Source organism: Delphinapterus leucas, chromosome 2, assembly GCF_059928025.1.
Source record: "Delphinapterus leucas isolate spDelLeu-1000000601 "Yukka" chromosome 2, BTC_Dleu_Yukka2, whole genome shotgun sequence".
In the NCBI taxonomy this organism is placed as follows: domain Eukaryota; kingdom Metazoa; phylum Chordata; class Mammalia; order Artiodactyla; family Monodontidae; genus Delphinapterus; species Delphinapterus leucas.
In genome coordinates, this window is record NC_143130.1 from 156,501,905 (window position 1) to 156,519,064 (window position 17,160).

The window sequence follows — 17,160 nt, forward strand, 5'->3', positions numbered from 1 at the left end:
GCTCGAACCTGTGTCGCCTGCATTGGCAGCTGGATTCTTAACCGCTGCACCACCAGGGAAGCCCAGAAATTATTCCTTTGTTTTTATCTTAACACTTATACATTGCAAACTCGAGGTGGTGGCAGCTGTATTATGCAACTCTATAATACTGCTAGCTCTGTACTGTAGCCCTGTACTGCAAGTGTCTTCTCCCAGTTAGTGGCTTGTATTTTTCTTCATGCCTTTTGATGAGGAAGTTCTTAACTTTAACGTAATCCAAATTTATCAAAGTTTTCCATACCGTTTTTCTGATGTCATTTAATAAACTCTTCCCTGAGATAGTAGGAAATTTTCCTTCAAAAGTTCTGATTTTACTTTTTCCTTTAAAATTCTTTAATCTATTTGGAATTAATTTTTTGTGTTAGGGGCCCAACAGAGAACCAGTTGGTTCAGCTCATATGCCAGCTCTGTCATATATCAAGATTCCACATGTGCCTGGATTGTTTTTGGGCTCTCTAGGCTGTTTTATTTTCCCTCTCTCCCTATCCCTATACTAATATCCCATAGTCTTAATTTTTATAGTTTCATAATAAATGTTGATATATGTAAGGGTAAGTCCTTGAAACAATTTACTCTCCTTCAAGAATGTTTAGGCTATGCTTTGTCCTTTGTTTTTCCATGTAAATTTTAGCTTAGCTTGTAAACATCCAGAGAAAATCCTGTTGGAAAATTTATTAGAATTGCACTGAATTGATAGATGAATCTTCCACCCCATCTCTGTTCCCCCACGAAGTAGCTCAAGAGATGTTTGTAGAAGGAATGAAGGTCTGATGATTGTCTCCAAAGTACATCTTATAAACAAACATTCAGTAAATAGAGGTCAATGAATGAATGGGGGATAAAATGACTAAGATCGATCAGCACTTTCTTACTATTCAGCAACTGTCAGTAAAATTCTTTGCCTGTTGTAATACACAAACCCACGACTCCATCCTCCTACTGAACATAAATCTATGACCAATTTGGATAGCTTCTTGAAAATAAGTTTTCAGGAAGGATCCTGGCCGCAGCACAGGCAAAGAAACAGGCTATCTGACAGGTCAAGTGTCTGTGACCCCTCTGCCTCCCTAGGTGGAGCGGTCCAGGGCGACCGCGGCTGTTCTTTGGCCCTTGTCCCCGCGGCTTAGGGAACCAAGAAGAACTACAACTCCCGGCAGGCCGCGCGCCGCCCCGGCTTCACTGAGAGCAATCCGGCGGTGGCGGCAAGCAAAGTTCCCCGCGAACTCCCGCCACCAGGCTGCTGCTGGAAGCCGGACGCCGCGTCTCTGTTTCCCACGGGGTGAGTAGGCGCAGCTCCTCGGAGGCCCGCGCAAAGCCCGGGCTGCCAGGGCCCCGGGGCGCAGGTAAGCCAGTATGGACGCGCCCGGCGCCCGCCTCTGCTGGGGCCTCCAGCCGGGAGGGAACCCTGGGCCGGTGACCTTATCATCCGGGGCCCGGAGCGCGGCCACGTGACAGTGCCCCATCACCTCTGCCGCGACTCTCCAGCCTGCCTCACCATTGGGCGGAAGCGTGGCGCAGTCCTGCGTGTAGGTAGAACTGGAGCTGGAGGAAGGCAGCAGGTGGCTCACCCAGACCTCCTCAGCCTTGGTGGTCTGTGGGCTCCTAGGCGCAGGCGTCCGGGGCTGGAGCGCAGGCTGGATCAGAGCAGGGGCGCGCAGGTATCCTTGCCCTCCGCAGGGGCCTGCGCGACTCCGGAGCGCGCCGTATCTATAGCACTTGGTGGGGCCCTGAGCTTCCGGATCGCACAGTAAACGTGTGCTGATGACAGCGCTGTATGGAGAGCAGCCTATAGAAGACGCCTAGTACAGCTCTCTCCCCAGGTTAAGTGGCATTTCCTTTCTACTAACTATGAAGTCATTCGATTCAACAAGTACTTATTGATCACCTCCATGATCCTTGGCACTTAGTGGCTGCTCAGGAAATATTTGCGGAGTTGAAAGTGAATTAGACTTTATCTGTGCCTTCACACGTTTTCTTTAAGCAGTAGTTCTCAAACTTTAGCGTGCATCAGAATCACCTGGAGGGCTTGTTACAACACAGAAACCTGGACCCCATCCCCCAAGTTTCTGATTCAGTAGGTCTGGGGTGGGGAGCGAGCATTTACATTTCTAACATGCTCCTAGGATATACAGATGCTGCTGGTCTGGGAACATACTTTGGAATATCACTGTTTTGTAGGAAAAATTCCTGTGAACTTAAAGCACCAACTCGTCACTCCTGGTCCTGGGCCTTTCTGTTCTGGCTTGCCAGTTTAACTTCGGTAGCGATAGTAAGCATGTACGTATTACTTTGTTCACTGTTTCTTCCCCCACATTATATACAGATTTTCATGTAGTCTACACTTGTGTCAGTTTTCCTGGGTTACATCATATTGTATCTTTGGCCATTTCTCAGCAGCCCTCAGGATGTAAACTTTGACCTCTGCTGGGAGAGTTTACATTTTTTCCCTTTCTGATATACACTTATTTTCTTGTCACACAAGGGACCTATAAGACAAGAATAGTGCTTGGTTCATGCATTCCCCCCCCCCCACCCAACTCACTGAATAAGCCATCTCAGTTTAGCTATCTACATCAGAGGCACTTCAGGGACCCACCTCAGGGCCCAGCAAGCCCTGTTCTCGTCCGCCTTGTGCTCTCTTGGCTGGAGCAGACACACCTGTATTCAAGTTCTGGCTGCATCACTTAGTAGCTTCCCAGCCAAGTTTTTTACCTTTTCTAAAACTCAGCTTCTTGATCTGTAGAATGAGGCTCTAATAGGATGCACCCCAGGATGTAGTTGTGAGAGTTACATGAGATGTTTAAGCACTTGGCACTGTACATTTCTGCTTACAATCTCACTCACTCTTCTCCTCTTACCTGCTACTCACGCTTTGTGCTTGGTTTTCCACTGTTCTCCCTGAGTCCCCCTATCTCTGGATGAAGTAAGTGGAGAATTCTATTCCTTGCCTGGATGAGATTTATTTTTCCTGTCTACTCTGGGACTTTGGCATCAGTTGGGGATTCCTTTAATCAATATTGATTGAATCACCTTCTGGGCATCAAATACTAGGAAAGAGAGTGATTACATTTGGATTACATTCCTATCTACAGGGCAGGGCAGGGCAGGCTATAAACCTGCTCAGGTCAACTAGATGGTCCCTCAGCATTGATATGAGACATGATGGTATCATCCACCTTGGTTGCTTTTTATCTACATCAATAACCAATTTTCCCTGAAAGCCAGATCACTGTCTCCAAATGTATTATTGGGTCTTTTCCAGTCTTGGGAGCAGACCAAAAGAAATACTGCTCGTTTGTCTAACGGTCTCTCTAGGAAATGGGAGGAGGAGCTGTGGTCACTTTATGGGATTAATGGGATTGGAGCCCTAAATTCTTTCCTCTGTGGCCATTCTCACCCGTGCAACAAACAGGGAGTGGTGATTCTAGGCTTACTGTCCTGTAATGTGGCATGGGGAGGAGGCAGCAGATGGATAGTAGCTGAAAAGGCCTAGCCCTGTGAACAGTAAGTGCTTGGTTTCCTATTTAGTTCTGCACAGAGGGTGGAATTTCATTTGACCATCAACTTTTAATTTGTAGAACTTCCCAGACTCTCCTCTTGCCTTGTCTCAATGCTTGCTAGTATGTTTCCTGTGGTCCAGCGAGATGGATTCCATGCTCATCCTTGATTTGACAATAACACAGCTCTCCTAAATGTTTCACAGCCTGGAATTGGTGGTTTCTAGTGAGGTGCTTTGTTGATCTGTGACATGCTGTTGACTTCCAGGGTGCCAAGCAGTGTCTTCCCTGTGCCTGGCACTGTTTGGGGGTGGTAGAGGGTCAGAAATCATAGTGACTGATGCAGTTACTTGAGAATGGGGTTAAGAATGTTGGGGATTGGAGGTCTGCGAGTCCCTGTCAGGAAGGTCACGTGCCATAAAGAGAAAGGGCTGAAGGTCTACCCTGCCATTTACCAGCTGAGCCACCTGGGGCAAATCACTCACCCTCTCTGCTCCTTGGTTTCCTCATTTATACCTGGGGATGGTAGTAATATCTGTCTCACCTCACTGGGTTGTGTGGAATAACTAACGAAATAATGAGTGCAAAGGGCTGTGTAAAGATCAGTTATTGCTAATATTATTATCTAATGTTTAGGTTTTAGGGTCCAGTGGCCCCAGGCACCTCCCCCTCCCACCCCCAACCAAAAAAAAGGATGTGCTGTTATGAGAAACAACTCAGGTGAAAGTCAAAAAACGCAAGTAAACAGAACAGGGCAGGTGATTCATTAGCAAAAGATTTAATAATGAAAGGTGTTTTTCATTGACAGACATATTTCACGGCTTACAGGGTCTTTTAAAATTGCTACCCCGAGGAAAGCAACTCATTTACATGTTAAAGACTCACTGACACCTTATGGAAAACTCCAGCTCCAGTCTATTTAGACACAGTTTGACTCCTATATCATCTATTTTATGTTTTTCAATTTCCACCTCTTATTACTGAAGACGTTTGCATGAAAACTGGGTCTTGGGAGTTGTGTCTGCTTTACTGCTGCTTCCCCACTCAGAGGTGGGCTTAAGGCTGGGGTGGTCTCATTACCTAGAGGGACAGGCCTGGAGGATGGTGCAACCTGAGGAGGATGGGGTTCGGGGAGGGAAGTCTGGGACGGATGTTGGGGGTGACTGGAGGAGGATGGCTGTCGAATTGGCAGCTCAAGTTTGTGATTCTCACCTGGGAATCTGTGTTGTTACTGACTCTGTACAGGTCTCATAGGGTATAGTTTACCCATTCATTAATTCATTCATTCAGCAAATACTTTTGGAGCACCTATTCCATGTGCTAAGCGAGGTTATGGCCAACTATAGCCTGCAGGCCAAATCTGACCACACCCATTACTTTACATAGTGTCTATGGCTGTCTTTTGCTTTGCACTACAATGCCAGAGTTGAGTAGTTCTAACAGAGATATTATAGCCTGCAAAGCCAAAAATATTTCTATATGGTCCTTTACAGAAAAAGTTCGCTGACCCCTGTTCTAGGCAGAGAGAATAGCAAGTGCAAAAGCACTGAGGCTGGAATGTGCCTGGCGTGTTTGAGGAATAGCAGGGAGGCTGGTGCCTTTAGGGTGAAGTGAGCAAGGGGGGACAGTGGAATGGCCTGAAACCCTGGAGGGAACTGGGGAGTCAGATCAAGAAGGCCCTCTCAGGTCACGCCAAGGCCTTGGCTCTTTTGAAACCACATACCTCAGATTGGGACTCGAACCCAATTGCACCTCAGATGGGATTTGAATCCAGCCAAAACTCCTATTGGGACTCGAGCCCACGGGCTGGGACTCGAACCCACTGTCTTTTAATTAAAATCACTCACCTGGTGTCAGGACTTACTGAAGCTCAGGTTCTTTATGTCTCAGCGCAGAAGGAATTCAGTGAGAGGCAAAGTGATAGGCAAGAAGTTAGATTCATTAATATAGGACACTTGTGAGGAATATAAGCAGGCAGGCAAGGGGGCTCTGGCCTGAGAACTAAGTGGGAAAGCAGGTTTGTTTAGTGAGATACACACTCCATAGACAGATTGTGGGCCGTCTCAGAAGGCGAGAGACCCTGAACTATGGGGTGGTTAGTTTTTATGGGCTGAGTAATTTCATAGGCCAGTAAGTGGGAGGATTATTCCAATCATTTCGGGGAAGGGGTGGGGATTTCCAGGAATTAGATCATCACCCACTTTTTGGCCATTTATGATCAGCCTCTGAACTGTCATGGCGCCTTTGGGTGTATCATTTAGCTAATGTATCATAATGAGCATATAATGAGGCTCAAGGTCCACTGGAAGTTGAATCTTCTGCCATCTAGGGCCTAATTGGTTCTAACTGGTTTATGTCATATCCTCAATGGCTGTGTCATTCTTTTAAAGGTTGTGCCCTGTCCCCTTCCCTCCTGTCTCACTTTGAGTGAGGTGGGAGCCATTGGAGAGTTTAGAGCAGAGGAATGCAGAGTTTGACTTAAGTTTCCGTGTTGAGAATAGAGTGGGGAAATTTTCACTCTCTCATTCATTCAGTCTTTTTTTTTTTAGCAGACTTATTTACTCACTTATTATTTATTAGCGAATTCTGCCCTTTGCATTTAGTGGAAGAGGCAGATACAGGGCCAGATTATTAGAGGTAAAAGCGGTGTACAATGAGACCAGAGAGGAAGGAGCAAGGAACTCTGAGTGATTGGCTGACAAAACTTCATAGAGGGATAATGCGGGATTGAGTGTGGGGGGATATTTTGGGAGATGAAGCTGGAAAGGTGGGTTGGGATGAGAATGGGGTGGGCCTTGAATGCCTTGCTAGAGAATTTGGACTTTTTGGTAGAGAGTGGGTAGGTAAGAGTGATAAGAATGCACTTGTGGGTTAGGATGATGACGACTTGTGTGGCAGAGTGAAGGTTGGCTGGGATGTGGGGAAGTGTTTGGAATGGGGAATGGTTGAATGGTTCAGGCAAGATGTGATGGGTTTCTCCCACCTCCTTTATTAATTGTACAAGGTTGTGCTGAATTCTGGTCCCTGAGAGCTAGGAGTTCTTCTATATAAGCTCTTCAGCTTTTCAGAGAAGAAGAAATGAAGTTTAAAATAACAATAAGGAGAAGAGGTCTCATTTACTGAGCATGGTAGGCATTCTGTTAAAGCAGCATCTCATTTAATTCTCACAATGACCCTATGAGGTAGGTACTATCAAGAGCCTCTTTCGTAAATGGAGGCTCTAAGAGGTTGTGGTTTGCTCACGGTCACACAGCTGGTGAGCAGTAGAGCCGAGGCTCTTCCCGGCTCCAGAGGCTGAGTTCCTGACCACCAGTTGCTCTGTACTGCCTTCTTAGTGTGGGCTTTTCTGCAGGCCCCACAAGGAAGGTCCCTGGATCACCCCTCATGGACCTTTTCGAACTGATGATCTTGAAGGAGGAAGGTGTGTGAGGAGTTGAGGGCACTCAGCCTAATTTAAGGCCTGCGTCCGGGTCCAACTGGCAACCTGTGTCTTGGCAGAAACAAGGTGGAGGGGACATTGAGCGTGCTGCCCCTTTCAGTAGAAAATACAACAGTAAGAGACCCACGTACCGCAAAAAAAAAAAAAAATTGCTTGCATGGGACTTCCTTGGTGGTGCAGTGGTTAAGAATCCACCTGCTGATGCAGGGGACATGGGTTCGAGCCCTGGTCCGGGAAGATCTCACATGTCGCGGAGCAGCTAAGCCCATGCACCACAACTACTGAGCCTGAGCTCTAGAGCCCGCGAGCCACAACTGCTGAGCCCACATGCCACAACTACTGAAACCCGTGCACCTGGAGCCCATGCTCTGCAACAAGAGAAGCCACCGCAATGAGAAGCCCCCGCTCACTGCAACTAGAGAAAGCCCGCGTGCAGCAATGAAGATCCAATGCAGCCAAAAAAAGAAAAAAAAAAAATTGCTTGCAGTCATCCTTGTGGGGTGAATGCAGTCATCTGGGGTTGTGAGTGGGTAGGATAAACTTGGAAGGGGGCATGATTTCACTGATGAATTTGAACACATGAAGCCTCTCTTTATTAAAAGTGAAATATTTAGAAGAGTGGTTCTCAAACTTTGCATAAAAATAACCCATTATATTTCCTATTAAAATGCAGATTCCTGAGTCCTACCCCCAGCCTTGATGATTCAGTGGGCCAAGGGGTGGACTTCAGAAATCTGCTTTTTTTTTTTTTTTTTTTTTACTTTGCTACATCATTATCGTTATTATTATTTTTTTGGAGTATAGTTGATTTACAGTGTTTCAGGTGTATAGCAAAGTGATTCAGTTATACATATATATTGTTTTTCAGATTCTTTTCCATTATAGGTTATTATAAGATATTGAATATAGTTCCCTATGTTTTACAGTAGGTCCTTGTTGTTTATCTATTTTATATATAGTAGCGTGTATCTGTTAATCTCAAATTCCCAATTTATCCCTTCCCCCACTTTCCCCTTTGTAATCATAAGCTTGCTTTCTATGTCTGTGAGTCTAGCAGAAATCTACATTTTTGAAATGGCACCCAGATTGATATTTATTTTTTTTGAGTTCCTCTGACCACACTTTAGAAATGCTGGCTAGGAAAAGAACACTGCAAAGGGAAAAACAATGGGATTATAAAAAGAACTGGGTCCAGAAAAGTCAAGAAAGGAGAGAAAAAGGAACAGAACAGGTAGGAATATAGAAAGCACAGAAGATGGTAAAATTAAATCCAAATACATAAGTGATTATGTTAAATGCAAACAAAATCAACTATATGCTATTTAGAGAAACAGTATAAAGTGTAAGTTGAAAGTAAAAGAATGGAAAAATATGTCCCTGTGGATACTTAAAAAAAAATCTGTGACTATATTATGAGGCATGAGTCAAGATAGACTTTAAAGAAAATGCAGACAAGGCTGTTTGGAGCAATTGTTTCCATACAAAGGGGAAACAGAGGCACAGAGCAGGGAGGGGATGGTCACAGACTGAGTCCAGGGCAGAAGCAAACAGGGTGATGACCTAAATTTTCCTGCTGCATTTGTGCCGGGTTTGCAGCTGCAGGTGGCTTGATGGTGGCACTTCTGGGTGGGACTTCTCCACTGGCAGCTGCAGCTGTGGGCAAGGACTTTATTCTGATATAGAATTCCTAGGAATTGAAGGGGAATCTGCCCACTGGCTACAGTGGCCCCAAAGACTGTCTGTGCAGCCACCTGGCACGCTGAGCAGTACAAGTAGGGTGGGGAAAGGGAGCCAGGAGCCCACTTGGTCCCACTGAATGGGAGTGTGAGTTTGGTGAAACGGAGCAAATCAGCAGGTGGACCTTGAGCCCCTAACCAGAAAGCAGCCTGGAGGGCTGTGAGTGGACAAGTAGTAACAGCCATGGTGTTTGCCCTCAAGGAGCTTACAGTCTAGAAGAGGGGCTGTCTATTCTAATCAAAATAAATATTTTGAAAATCAGTCAGACGTGGAGGGCTTACCTGGCTGCTCGGACCAGCTGCCATCTTGGCTGTGGTTACTTCTGACCTGGGCATAGGGGGCTAATGACGCCTTTGTGCGCTTAGTGGTGCAGTCATAGTTTCCGTAAGAGTCGTTAACACGCACTCGCTTCTCTTATCTAAAACAGCATCCTTCATCACATATTCGTCATCCTTCCTCTTACCCACTTTGATTTTCTTCTCAGCACTGAATACCTGCTGCTATTCTAATACGTGTCTGTTTGCTTGTGATCTGTCATCCCCTCTAGACTGTAAGAACATTGTCTGTTTTCTTGGCTCTCTCCCTAGTGCCTAGAACAGTGCCTGGTACTGTTGAAGGAAGAATGACTTTGACAGTTGACTTATGCTGGGCACTGTGCTAAGCGCTTCACATACACGATCTCATCTTATCCCAACAGCTTTTGAGGTAGGTATCCTCCTGTTTTACAAATGAGGAAACACAGGTGCAGCGAGATTGAGGAAATGACTGGAGATCATGCAGTCTAAGTGGCAGAGCCCGGATTTGAATTTGACCACCTGGGAAACTCTTAACTGCTCCTCTTCCTCTGCTTTCCTTCTTCAGGGTCTGGGGACATGGCCCGGAGGGCTCTCAAGCTTGCTTCGTGGACCAGCATGGCTCTTGCCGCCTCTGGCGTCTACCTCTACAGCAACAAGTACTTGGACCTCAACGACTTTGGCGCTGTCAGGGTGGGCAGAGCAGTTGCCACGGTAGGTTCTTAACCTTTTGGGAGGGGCAGAGGAACTGCAGTATTACTTGCAGGTGTTCATACATGTAGCAGATGTACCTGCCAGTCACACATATGTGGAGATTCACATGTACCCTTACACATGTGAAGCTCCCACTACACAGTTGTACAGGCATGGGTGTGCACCCCTGTGTGCCTGTATCCCTGTTCACACAGCCTCTGGCATCCTGAAGTTAAACAGAGTGGTACTGCATGGGGTCTCTGTTCTGAAGCCTTTACCTTTACAGAACCTCCTCACCTTATTTTAGTGACAGACTCAGGAGGCGGTCTTCTCAGGAAACACATGGAAAGAGAGCTTTGCAGCTTTGATTAAATTCTACCAGAAAACTTGGGCTGCCTCCAGTGAGCTCGTGAACGGCTCGTGATGCAGGGCTCATGCTCTGAGTATCTATGCCTCGAAGAACTTTGCCGATCCCCTCCAAGCTCCAAACTAACAGAATCTGAATTGAATATTTGACTGTTAGAGGCTTTCTCCAGTGGCTCAGGAACATCGTTCTGGTGTGATCACATCCTCTTTAACTCTGCTGAAAGTGGCTGTTCCAGGCACCCCTACATAATTGCTCCATTGGTGGGTAGAGTGCCGCATGCGTCCTGCTTTCTTTCCTCCTTTGTCTGCTGCAGGATGAGCCCATGCTTTCTTCCCCTCGGTGTAGAGACACTCTGATGCACAGTCTGTCTGGGCTGTTGTCTAATCATTTCCTTAATACTCAGTGTTGTCCCGTCTTCTTCCTAGCCTGGCTCAGATGTGGTGCCTGCTCCTTAACGTAAACTGGGTCATAGACTCAAGATTAGCAAATAGATAAACAGGCCATGGCATATGTAGTGATTCCTAAGTGTTTGCTGAATGCCTTTTTTGGGCCCAGCATTATCTTATGTGTCTTAGGGGTAGAAACGAACTGTCCCACGCAGGTGCAGCTTTTTTTTTTTTTTAATGTATATATTTTAAAATTTTATTTATTTATTTATTTATTTTTGCTGTGTTGGGTCTTCATTTCTGTGCGAGGGCTTTCTCCAGTTGTGGCGAGAGGGGGCCACTCTTCATTGCAGTGCGTGGGCCTCTCACTATCGTGGCCTCTCTTGTTGTGGAGCACAGGCTCCAGACGCGCAGGCTCAGTAGTTGTGGCTCACGGGGCTAGTTGCTCCGTGGCATGTGGTATCTTCCCAGACCAGGGCTCGAACCCATGTCCCCTGTATTAGCTGGCAGAGTCCCAATCACTGCGCCACCAGGGAAGCCCCTACAGGTGCAGCTTTGAAGGACCTTCTGGCTGAGGAGTGTTCACATGAATGGGTCAAAAAAACAATCCCTGGTGGCACAGTGGTTAAGAATCCGCCTACCAATGCAGGGGGACATGGGTTCGAGCCCTGGTCTGGGAAGATCCCACATGCCGTGAAGCAGCTAAGCCTGTGTGCCACAACTACTGAGCCTGCGCTCTAGAGCCTGCAAGCCACAACTACCAAGCCCGCGTGCCACAACTACTGAAGCCCGTACGCCTAGAGCCCGTGCTCCACAACAAGAGAAGCCACCACGAGAAGCCTGTGCACCGCAATTAAGAGTAGCCTGGCACTGTGAAAGGTGCAGGGGATACGATGATGAACAGGAAGGACATGCCCCTGAGCTTATAGAGCTTAATTTCTAGTGAAGTGGAAACCATCCATATACAAGGAAACAAATGAGCAAGGTAATTTTGGATGGTAGTTTGTTATAATAAATAATTGGGAGTTCCTGGTGGGTGGGGGTAACTTTAGATTGAGGGTCTCTGCAGGGGTAGCATTTGTGCAGAGCCTTGAATGACAGGAAGAAGCCAGCCAGATCGAAATCTGGGGGCAGGGCCTCTTAGAGGTTGGACTGTTTCTCTAGACATACCACCTGTGTCAGGGGGCTGCAGCTGCAGGCCTTGGACAGAGGAGTATGATGTCTGGTGCTAAGCCTTCCTCTTCCTTGGTTCACAGACAGCTGTCATCAGTTACGACTATCTTACCTCCTTGAGGAGTGTCCCCTATGGTTCAGAGGAATACTTGCAGCTTCGATCCAAGGTAAGGGACCTGTGGGATCCATCTGAGCTAGGCCAGGCCTGGACAAGTCCTGAAGTGACTGCAAAGCCAGCAAGCTTCCTGAGTGCAGCTGGAGGTGGGCGGGGGCAGTGTAGGGATTGAGGCTGGGGGCTTGGGAGGAAGGAGGGGGCATGTTTTAGTGCCCATGGGCTGGGCTGCCAAGCTGCCATCAAGCTGGACCCCCCAGTACTGAGGTTATAAATCTATAAGGTGCTGCTGGGGAGGCTGGTGTGTGTGTCTAGGGAGGGCACGCGTCTGGGATGACTCAGGAGGGATGAAGGCTCTGTCCCTGAGATAACTCAGCTGGCTTCCAAACTGCCTTGTCAGGCAAAACCCAACTGAGAGAGGTTAATTGCCTTCCTGTCCTCTGAAGGCTACACCGGGGCCTATTGTAGGCCTCTGAGCGGAGCTGTCGACCACACACTCTGTTCTCGTTTGGAACAGGATAGTTGATTTTGGTGCTATGTCTACATGTCCCAGAGAGTTGGGGGATTAAGCAAGAGGGCACTTGTGTGGGATGTAAGTTGAGTTTGAGGTCAAGTGTATATAACTTTGGTTCTCCCAGAGAGAGGTTTGTGATAGATCTGTGTATCTTTACTCAGCCTGGAAGGCCCTTTGCCCCTTAGAAAATTCCTAGTCATCCTTCAGGACTCAGCTCAAATACCTTTCCTCTGTGACACTTTCCTCCTCAGTCATCCTAGGTGGCTGGAATAATTAATTTTTATTTAAACTTTTCATTATGGAAATTTCAACCATCCATAAGGGTAGAGTAGTATGAGCCCCTATGGAACTGTCATCCAGCTTCAGAAATTATCAACCTTTTGCCAATCTTGTTTCATCTACTCTTCCCTTTATTTATTCATTCCTTCATTTACTTCTTTATTCATTTATTTATTTATTATTATTTTTTGCTGAAATATTTAAAAACAAGTCTCTGGCGTCATATTATTTCATTTGTAAATACTTCAGAATGTATCTCTAGCAGATAAGGACCTTAAAAAAACCTTAACTACAGTACCATGATCATACCTAACAAAATTGATAATAATTCCTTAATAACCTCTAGTAGCTAGTCCATATTCAAATCTTCCTTTTTGGGACTTCCCTGGTGGCGCAGTGGTTAAGAATCCGCCTGCCAATGCAGGGGATGCGGGTTCGAGCCCTGGTGCAGGAAGATCCCACATGCCGCGGAGCAACTAAGCCCGTGTGCCACAATTACTGAGCCTGTGCTCTAGAGCCCATAAGCCACAACTACTGAGCCCGCATGCCACAACTGCTGAAGCCCGTGTGCCTAGAGCTCGTGCTCCGCAACAAGAGAAGCCACCGCAATGAGAAGCCCGTGCACTGGAAGGAAGAGTAGCCCCCGCTCGCCACAACTAGAGAAAGCCCACGGGCAGCAACAAAGACCCAACACAGCCAAAAATAAATAAATTAATTAATTAATTTATTTTAAAAAAAACCTTCCACGTTGTCCCCAAAATTTCTTTTTTAAGTTGATTCAAATCTGGATCCAAACAAGGTTCATATATTATGTTTGGCTGATGTTTCCTAAATCTTTCTAAGTCTATAATATTTCCCCTCCCTGCTTTTTTGGGGAGCTATTTGCTTGTTGAAGAAACCAGATCATTTATCCTGTGGAATTTCCTACATTCAGCATTTGGCTGATTGCATCCTCACAGTGTCATTTAATGAGAAGTAAATTCAACGGTACACAATTCAAAATATATAACATTTGAACATAAAAAATGACCCTCCTATCCCTGTTTCTCAGGTACCCAATTTTTCTGCCTGGAGGTGATCATTATTTCTTGTATATCTTTCCAGAGAGATCTTCCTATTTGGATTTAACCACTCTATGTTCTTTATTCCTGTCATAGATGATAGTTGGTTATGTGTCTTTCTCTCTCTTTAGACCATAAATTCTTTTAGATCAGGGATGGGTCTTTCTTTTTTACATCTCCTATCTCTAGCAGTGATGCCTGGGACTGAGTTGAGTTACTGTCTGTCTCAATGCCAGGCTGTACCCTGCTAGCTCCCTGCCTTGGGAGAGGCCCCAGAAAGAGAGTAAGGTTTGTAGTCAGAAGACCTGAGTTTGTGCCTTGGCTTTGAGAAGGTCATTCAAACTTTTGGGGTCTGTGGACTACAGACAGTTATACCACGTACTGAGGATTATATGGATAGTATCTGAGACAGTGTGTTGTGAATGTAAATGTAAATAAAGCAGGTATCAAAAATAAGTCAGATGTCTACTAGAAGGTATGCTCCATGAGGAAAGAGACTTGGTCTATGTTGTGTATCTTCACTTCTGCAGCACCTACTACAGTACCCAGGACACAGTAGCTCCTAAATAAAGGTTTGTTGAATGAATGAATGAATGAAATGTTAGTTTGTATTGGAAGATCTCAAAGTCCTTGTCTCTGAGACCTAATGCCCCCTGCTTTTCCCTACCCCCTTTTCTCCATCTAACCAATGCTATGGACCTTGGAACCCACCAGAGCCACATTTTGCAGAGAGGTCCAGGCCAGGGCACAGGGGCAAGCCCTCTGCCTTGAGGAATCTGCAGAGCAGACAGGGGGATGGATGTCGTGAAGACAGTTGCCCTTCATGTGTAAGTCATCTGGAAAGCACTGGTGCTGCAGGTCCTGGAGAAGCTTGGGGGAATGCAGTTAGGAAAGTACAGTCTGGCAGTTGACAAGAGGGCAGCAGCGCGTGGTGACTGGCACCAGATAACAGGGTGCAGGCTGGTCCCTGGGAGTTGTGCCTGGGAAGGGAGAGCCGGCCAGCACTAAAGAGCACAAGTAAATACCGCAGAAGTGTTTTCTTGCATCGGAGCACTTATCTGTTCTGGTCTATGAGACTGATAAAGAAGTGAGTGACGGGTAAAACATAATTATCTCACCTGTTAAGCCAGTGTCCCCAGGTCCCGGAGCCCGCCAGAGCCAGGAGCTTGGCAGGCAGTGACTTCGAGAAGCACTTTCAAGGTTAGTGCTCAGCTGGCTGGGATCGCAGTGACTCAGCTCTTCTTCGAGAGGGGGTGGGAGCCAGCGTGAAGGTGTGTTTTCTAGGGGCACAGTGGCACTTTGCTAGGCAGTGAGGGCGTGGGGCGGGACCCAGGTGCTTTGGAGAACAAGACTCCTGGTGCCCAGAAAGGACGGGTGTGAACTTGCCTGTGCCTGAAGCAGAAAGAAGTCAATGCTGGTACAGATGTCCAGACGATGGGCTGGAGGAGGCAGGACTGAGTTGATTCTGACCAAGGAGTCGAGGTGTAGTGGACATATGTTAATTTTGCAGCACAGGAGCCATTCTTGTTTTAGGGAGCAGCATCTAAACTTTCCTTTGGGGAACCACTCCTATCTCATATACATGCCTTGAGGTTTGAGTGTAGCTCACCCCACCCTCAGGGTGGGCGTGTGACTTTGGCTATCAGTGTAGTCCATTCCTCTGGCCCTAGTGATTGATTCAAGGATGAGTATCTAAGCCCGTGCTGGTCAGTGAACTTAAATCAGCTCCAGGACTTTTGGGGGTGTCCCCCCTGTGACACTGTCTTTTCTGCTGGATTAGCTGAGAGTATCAGATGTTGGCTTAGAGCTGCTGGCAGCCATCTTGCCACCACGAGGGGAGAGCCCATCTGTGAATGGAGCCAGTATTGTGGAGAGATATATTTGAGTCCTAAACTAGACTACCACTGGACTTTTCAGTTATTTATGCCAGGAAATTCTCTTTTTGTTTAAGATGTTTTGAGTTCAGTTTTCTGTTCCTTGCAGCCAAATGAGTTCTGATAAACTCTTGGGGAAGCGTAATTAGTGTTTTGATAGGTCACAGAAGGACCAGTAACTCAAGGAAAGAAATGAAATTCAGAAATTCCAAGGCCCATGGAGGATGAGGAGATAGAATGATGGTGCTGGGTAGAATGTGAGCCATTTTGGACCTAGAGCTCCTGGTCTGTCACCAAACACCTCTACTTCCCTAACTGTAAAGTGGGTCTTTGCCCCAGCTGAGTTTGTAAGAACAGAGATGAGAAGCTTTACTTAATTAAATACTGTGGATTATTTAACCAGCCAGAGAGGAGATCTAGAAGCACAGTTTGCCTTGATGGCTCCTTATCATTTTAATGAACAAGTTAATTATTTTCTATTTTTCTTATTTTTACATGTATTAATTGGAATTATTCTACAAGAAATAGCTGTCCCTTCTCAATCAGTTATTTGTTTATTTTTATCAGTATCAACTCATGGATATTTATTTTATTCTATGGGTTAGAGTCCAAAATAATCATTATTTCTTTTTATCACTCAAATTGTTCTGACTTTGGCCATTGGGAGCTTCTTCAGGTTGTCTCCTGTGTTCTTTTGATATGCCCCATCATTTTTTCAGCACTGTCTTAACTTTCTGGTACCACAAGTTGCCCCAGGCTCATCTTGTATTTTCATTGCCCAATCCCTGGAATCAGTCACTTCTCCAAGGAGCCCTGTTTCCTTTTATTGGAGAATGGTATTCAGAAACCAAGATGTGGATGCATGTTGCTACTGGGGTGCTGTTGTTTCTAGGCTCTTCCAGGAGACATAGCTAGGAAATATATGGATGTATACTTATTCATGCATAAACACATCTGTCTATTAAAAAAACATGAGCTCATGCTGATACCTCTAATTTCAATCTAAACTCACAGAGTTCATTATAGCCTTCTCCCTTTCCTTATATGTAACTTATTTCTCCAACAGTGAGAATGCCTATTATCTACAATATATTCACTTATTTGTTAAACCCTAGTATAGCCCAAATTAGTTAACACCCCTAAGGCATACAAGAGCAGAGAGAGCGGCTCAAGATGAATTAAGGGGGTATTTGAGCTGGGTTTGGATAGATGCGTAAGATAGGAACATGTAGCATTGGGGACAAGGTGATCTGGGCTGAGGCTGATGGGTAAAATTTTGGCGATTGTCTGTAAGAAGCAGAGAGTAGCTCAGTGTTACTGGAGACTAGGTTATGAGTGAGTGAAGGGTTATACTGGCAAACAGAATCAGAAGTAGGTTGCAGAGGGACTAAAGGCCAAGTTTTATACCATGGACAGTAGGGAGCCCTGGAAAGTTCTAGAGTAAAGTTTTGTTAAGCCGTTAATGAATGAGAATGCTTAAAGTCATCAGTTACTGAATATTTTCTGAGCTTCTGCTTTGAGTTAGACAATGAGTAAAAAAGTGGTGTGTGTGTGTGTGTGTGTGTGTGTGTGTGTGTGTGTGTGTGGAGAGGATAAAGTGAGAGAGTGAGAGAAATCGCATGTGCCTTTTCCTTTCTTAATCGGAGTCCTAATATAGGCAGGGGACCTTGATTGTTGCTGTGACTGGGAATCTTTA

At 45.9% G+C, this 17,160-nt stretch overlaps 1 protein-coding gene across 7 annotated transcripts in view; it reads left to right on the forward strand.

Annotated features, from left to right (window-relative positions):
- Positions 1 to 1,196: 1,196 nt before the first annotated feature.
- The window catches only part of ADCK1 (aarF domain containing kinase 1), a 129,417-nt gene continuing 113,453 nt past the window's right edge, over positions 1,197 to 17,160 (forward strand). For 2 of the 7 annotated variants that reach the window (XM_022576423.2, XM_089908031.1), the window contains exons 1-3: positions 1,200 to 1,318; positions 9,574 to 9,719; positions 11,708 to 11,791. In XM_022576423.2, coding sequence (XP_022432131.1) covers positions 9,585 to 9,719; positions 11,708 to 11,791 — 219 coding nt within the window. In that variant the 5' untranslated portion in view covers positions 1,200 to 1,318; positions 9,574 to 9,584. The other 5 variants (XM_089908028.1, XM_089908029.1, XM_089908026.1 and 2 more) reach the window with 5 other exon arrangements.